This window comes from Ammodytes marinus, assembly GCF_949987685.1.
Source record: "Ammodytes marinus genome assembly, chromosome: 10".
NCBI classification, from domain to species: Eukaryota; Metazoa; Chordata; class Actinopteri; order Uranoscopiformes; family Ammodytidae; genus Ammodytes; species Ammodytes marinus.
Genome location: NC_137214.1, coordinates 16411947 through 16418699, shown reverse-complemented (window position 1 = coordinate 16418699; position 6753 = coordinate 16411947). Strand labels below are relative to the sequence as shown.

General features: G+C 42.9%; 1 protein-coding gene across 1 annotated transcript in view; it reads right to left on the bottom strand.

Annotated features, from left to right (window-relative positions):
* Nucleotides 1-227: 227 nt before the first annotated feature.
* pcdh19 (protocadherin 19) overlaps nucleotides 228-6753 on the bottom strand; it is a 52095-nt gene continuing 45569 nt past the window's right edge. Inside the window, exon 5 of the mRNA XM_080035791.1 lies at nucleotides 228-1087. Coding sequence (XP_079891917.1) covers nucleotides 525-1087 — 563 coding nt within the window. The 3' untranslated portion in view covers nucleotides 228-524. The remainder of the gene's footprint in view (nucleotides 1088-6753) is intronic.

Genomic DNA, 6753 nt, shown 5'->3' with positions numbered 1-6753 from the left:
AAGGAACAAAGAGCGGTTTAGGCAGCTGGAACAAACTGCAAAACCAAAGAAGGCAAATATCAGTTTGTGATACAAAAGTAGTTCGAAAGGCATAACTGTACTTAAGAATTGGCACCTCAGGTGTCCAAACACGTATTGTCCTTTGCTTAGGCGCCAGGGCTGCGGGGCTCGGCTGGCCATTCCCGTGCAGTCAACAGTAACCTGCCTGTCCACTCACTGCAGACCGATAGAAAGAAAACCGAACAAAAAGCAAACAAGGAAAAAAGTACTGCGACTACAACAAAGCCACATCCACTACCTCGGCTTGAGCACACACACACACACAACTGCAGCATACTACAGTCCGTCAGCCCGGGCTGGTTCTTCAATAGTGTATACTGCAAAAGGGTGTGTCTTTCTATTGCCTCAGCCTGGTTTTCTTCTTCTCTGTGTACACACAGCTATTGCGGGTTACATATATGTGAGTGTACACTGTATGTGTGTATGCATGTTGTTGGGTGGTGTGTATCATAGGAGTAAACTCGCTAAAGCACAATGTCCTTCAGGCGCTTGCTGCTGGGGGATTCCTTGTCGTGGAGGAGCGTGTTGAACTCTCTGATGGCCGGCTCACTGTCCTTGCCCTCCGGCTGCCGCAGCAGGCTGTGGTTGGCGATGCGCTCTGCGTCGCGACATTTCAACGTGTTGTAGGCAGACGAGGACTTAGAGGCAGGACTCTTCAGGTGCACGGGGGAGGTGATGGGGCTGGCCGCCTCGCGCCCGTTGCCGGCTTCGCGCACGGCCCCTCCGTTGGCCTTGGGGCTGCACACCTGAGACTCCTGAGTCCGCTGCTTGCCCTTCATCTCACCCCCGCGCTCCACGTCCTCGGGCCCGTCCTTGCCGAAGGTGGCAAAAGTCCTCTTGATGGTGCCGTCCTCGTAGTGGGGCACGTCTACAGTGGTGGCCTCGATGGACAGCGCGATGACGTTACGGCCGCCCGGGTGCTCTGGCGACTTGGCGCGCGCCGGCACAGAGACGCGCGGCATCCAGCAGCGGTCGGAGTGGCCCAGGATGCGACACTCGTCCTGGCAGTGGAAGCCTTCACCAGGTTCTGTTGTGGGACAAAGAAAGAAAGAAAGAAAGAAAGAAAGAAAGAAAGAAAGAAAGAAAGAAAGAAAGAAAGAAAGAAAGAAAGAAAGAAAGAAAGAAAGAAAGAAAGAAAGAAAGAAAGAAAGAAAGAAAGAAAGAAAGAAAAACGTGATGTTAGACTTTCTGTCTTTTTTTGGACATGTTTTCACTTATCAGGTCTCATAATTATTTCAAGATTTGAGATTGATGATTTGGCATATGCACAACAAATACAGAAGCAATCGTTGAAAGTCTTGAATCTCAGGAGTCTCCCTTCAACAAGGCAATATAAAACAACATATGGATGACAGAAACACACAAGTTAAGAGAGCAACCTTTGATCTAAGTAAACACAAAATTAGGACAAGGACACCACACTGATAAAGTGAAGAGATAAGAGCTTTGTTTGTAATGTACTACATGGTTTTTATTTGATTTTAGTACATGACACTTGTCGTGATATAATACAACAATGTAAGTCAATGGAAAACATAACAAGAACTACATTTTGTTTTAAATATAGCAGCTAAAGTTTAATATTTCTTAATGATTTGCTTTTAGTTGCAACCCATTCCTGCGACAGCACGACTGCAGTCCAATTAGCCATACTCAACTATTACTAGAGCAGGATGTTTTTTGGGCACTTTTAATATGCCAATTAAATTATGTATCTTTAAATCCAAAGTCCATTTGCAGCTCTTGTATGAATTGGGATTTGGGTGGCACCACTAAATGAAATGCAGGTTTAAACAGTGCAATCAGATATCGCACAAAGAGAGACACCAGACGAGTTGCGGTGTTGTTGCCCGCTTCATCTCTGTCTCCTTCTCCGTCTCTGTCATCTGGCGCCGAGTTATAAATATGTAATGATGTTTAACCCTGGAGTGAAAAGAGGATTTACCTTAGCATGTATATAACTGCACTCGTTTATATCATTTCGAATCATTATAAAAGCAACGTGGCATGCTCTCTTACTGAAATGCTGTAATTTTAACTATTTAAATTCACATATGTAGACTCTTCTGCCGAAATAACTTTGTGCTAGAAATCTTCCATACACCGATACACGTGTCATCTGGAGATTTGATTTATTTTTAAAGTGTTGATCATGAACAACACCAATTCATAGTAGTAAGCTCTTACAAAATGACTCAACCCCTTGGAAAACATAACAGTTCCTAAATCCCTCTGTAGAGTGCTGTCTTGTATTCCACCTGTTCCCAATCTTGAGAAAGAAGCTGCCGCACAGGTACGTGCTGTGACATTTCTGAGCTCCCCTACTGTTTTTTTTTTTTTTTTTCACTCCTGGCAAGAGCCATCCTTCGCTCCAGAGGCCCAAGGTGACAGGAGGGGATTGTGAGGGATTGCCATCGACCCAAATGCATACGCTTACATCTGGCAATCGCAGCTTGACAGATCACCTAATTAAAATCACTAATGATCTGTTTTTCTCCCCTTCTTCCCTGCACTCACGAGAGGCACCTCTGCTTAGGCCCCGGGGATCGATTTTAAAGATTGGAGATGGGGCTTTTCACAGCAACAGACATACCAGAGATGTCCCAAGTATAATCTGATGAGAGTGACGGATAACATGGCCACTAAATGACTGAATGAATGAGTAAAGGCTATCATGGGCTGTTTGATCCCTCAGTATGGGGACGGGGGAAGTTCTAGGAAGAATCATCATGCTCAAAGGCTAAAATCATCATTGTCAGCATCAGGAACGCAGACACACAAGTGACCGATTGTGAGTCAGAGGCAGCACAGAATCAGCCTCCCTTGTCCTTAAATGCCTTAAATACGCAGCGCACTGAAACACACAGGCATGGCAGTGTTTCTCAATAAATGCTGATTGAGACATCCTTACAAAGGATGGCATTGCAATATCTCCAAGTTAAAGACTTTTTTTTATCTGTGTGAAAATGAATCACCATATAAAATATCATTATACACGATTATCCACATTAACCACGCTGTAGCATAAATGGCATATAACATCTATATAGAGTTTAAATCATTTTATGAGCCAGAACATGAGCAACATTTTATTAATTTTTTATGCATCTATGAAGATACATTTGCATGAATGCTGATTGGTCCGAGGGGCAGCAATCAAGAACACAAAAGGCATAGAGCTGGGAGGTTGTTTGAAGAGAAGGGATCCAATCAGAAGGTAATAATGTAATCACAACAGAACCCCATTTTTTCCAGGTACCAGAAACATAATGGAGGGTGATGATTAATCAAAAAAAAAGCCCACATACGAGATTAGATTGTCCACTACAACGGTATATTTTTAAAACCCTTTCAAATCCCATGTTCTTTTTTTAAATCCTATGCAACTGCTTTGTACTGTGACACTGTAATTTTGAATTCATCCTTTTTCTTTAAATTGCTTTCAATGTATTGATTTAAGGCAGTCAAGATTGCACTGTAAATTATATTTGGAAATAATATATAAGTACTTCCTGGCAATGGAACAACTCCATATGCAATACATATTTAAATGTTGTATCATGCATTTCAAACTCGTACACATGTGCTCAACTCTCCGTTTAGTTATCGGAAATGTCTTTCTAAATCTTGTTTGACGCGTTTTGCAAAGTAGATATGTTTCCTCACTGATTAAGTTTTAAAGCATCTTGGTAATGAATGCAATTTCCTCTAAATACTTTCACTTTTTCTACAGCCCAAAGCACTTTCTAAAGTATGAAAAGCCTCAAGGCACAAAGAAATATAGACGAGTTGTATGCTCTCTACTTATGCAGTGAATGGCATTGTCTCTCCTTTCCTTTATGGGTCTATGGGAGAGCAACTGGGTTGTTAATGACATTGTTACGAAAGCCAAGTGCTATTAAGAATCACACATCCTGCCTCTGCTCAGAGCTTCATAAAACGCAGATGTTATTCTAAAAGAGCCACAACGAATGGAAGAGACAAAATTTTAATGAAAAAAGTGACAGGCTATCGACCTCTAACAAAACAAAATATCCTCCTACTCCAAAAGAATAGCAAACGGTAATGGCAAGGGATACATTAATGGCTTTTACAGCAGCACTTAGAAGTCAACAAGTGCAAAAACACAGTGAAGGCCCCTCCTGCTGTGAATGTCTATTCAAAGTCAACAGGAAAATAAGCTTGCCAATCAGCCCCAGGAACACCTCACAGTACAGTACATGAAGGATGTCATTAGAGACATTTCCTATCCATGTAATGCCTATTAATCACTAGGCCAGCTTCATCATGCGGTGGAGACTGCCTGCGTTTTTTAGTGTTCCACCTTTAAAATCAGACAGTTTAATGGTGGCGGAGGCACAAAAAAAGAGTCATGTAACAAGTAACACAACGCTGCTAACAAATCAAACATACTGCACTTTAATACTGAATTAAGGTCCAACGACCGGCAGAGGCACTTGGGAGGATCTTTGAATATGAACTGTATATATTGAAGCACATGGCATTGGAAAATAATACCTTCAAATGCAAAAGCCAAATCCTCCTGATACAGCCTATCATGTTTTTTTCTGTTTGTAGTTACCTGGAATAGCATCACTTTGCATGGGCATGGGGGGAAAACCCTCATGTCCCCTGCCAATTCATCTTGTATCTGCTGCCTGCCAGCGGCTGATTCAATCCCGTCTGTTTCCCTCAATACGATGAGGGCGTCTTAACTTCAAATTACAGCAGACAGATCTTCAGCTTTCAGCATGGGGATCCCGCAACCCGACAAGCTCATTGCTCAGTTTACCCCTTGTGCACCACATATAATAATCCCTTCATGTCATACAGCTGGAGGTGCTATTTGTTTGTTGCTAATGTAGCAAAAAAAAGAGGAATCAGCAAAAAACTAAAATCCCATGACACTGGAATAGAGGCATCTCTCCCGCGAAAAACTTGCCAGCTCTTTTACGTCCTGTTTGGCTAACACATCATGGTAGCTGGCTCTGAAAGCAAAGGCGCTTTTCCCTCCAAAAGTATAGCGCAAGCAGCCTCAAGGTCAAAGACAATGATGTAATCCTATTAGAGGAGTGTAAGCAGCTACAAAAAAAACAGAAGGCTAGATTGGAGGGCCAGAGACAGGGCTGATGAGTTGACATGAACCCAGATTCAGGTGCAGATTCAGAATCTTCATTCTCTATTTCTTAGTTTAACTGATGCCACAAGGTGACAGGGACTTCACTATGACACCATTCAGTCAGTCTGATTTTACAGCATGATGAACCCTAAAAAAAGAATTTGGAACAGCAGCGTGGCGCGATAAATCATTTTTCAAAGACTATCTGCCACTTTTGCCTTAAACTACTTTTTCTTTCTTTTTTTTTCTCTCTGCATGCTGACATTTTTGCCGTAGCTGTAAACATAAATGTCACTATTTTTTTTGTCATATCGAAATAGATACTCCTGAACACACAAACAGACAGTTTCACTGAGATGATTCCTCTGATGTAGCTGTTATGAAAGCAAGCAATTTAGAGCAATTTAAACCCAGACGTACTTTACTTGTGGCTTCACCGATTCCCTTTGATTTCCTCACAGTTTTTCTGTTAAATATTAAACTCTATCAAAATCCTACGAAAAAACTATCAAATGTCTATAGCCTGAAAAAAGAGGATGACAATGCTATGGTGTTATTAGAGGAAACAGCAACCTGGACATAATGTCTCTCTTCAAAGCCGTGTCAGAGGACTGGTATGAAATCCAACATAATTCAATCTACAGACAGAGTTTAAAATGTGGCCGTATAGTCCCGATGAACACTCCCTGTCCCCTGTCAGTGTTGTACCAAAGACATTTTGTTTACTGCTTAAATGCTTTTCCACTTTCCTGCTTTCATCTTGGGGTGTGTCTTTGACAGTGAGATGGCTGTTTTCTAATTGCTCTCCATATTAATTTTCCATCCTGGCAGTCACATGGCAAAGATTGATTAAATCTGAAATTGTTACAACAGTGTTTTGATGAAGCCTGTGATGCATATGGCGCTGAGGGAAGCATCACAGGGGAGGAGAGAAAATTCAGAAAATATGGCAGTGGAAGAATAGAGGGAGGACTGTCTGTGGCTTGGTTGGATGGTGTTTAAGAGTCCAAAGCATTGCTGTAGAAGACCTAACAGGTTTGGCCCTAACTGATCCCAGCACTGGGGACAGAGCTTAACATCTAGTCTAGCCCTAACTACAGCACTAGGGCACTTCTCTGGCCAGCTGAGGCCAGGCAGCCTCCTACACTACCCACCGGGGAGAGTCCGAGGCACTGCTGTCATCCCGGCCAGCCAATTCAGTCCATGGACCATAAATCAGCCCGAGGCCTGGCTCCTGTGGGAGCGGCAAGATGGAGTGTGATGGTCTTGTTTTTACAAACAGTAGAGGGGCACCCTTACCGCACCGCGCAAGCCATCATTCTCTACACAGCACCGGGTCCTCTCCCCGTCTCACCATAGCATCTGGTTCAGTCACATCAGGCCAACACATACACACGCACACAAACACAAACACACACACGCACACACAGACACCCAACCCCTGGATCCATCCCTCATAGCTTCCTTCTTTTTTGCCTCTCTTCCTCTTTCATCTCCTCAGTACCGCTATCTCACGTACATGGGTGTAATTAAATCAATCCTTCACCCAAAAATATCTTCCTCTCACTTCTGCC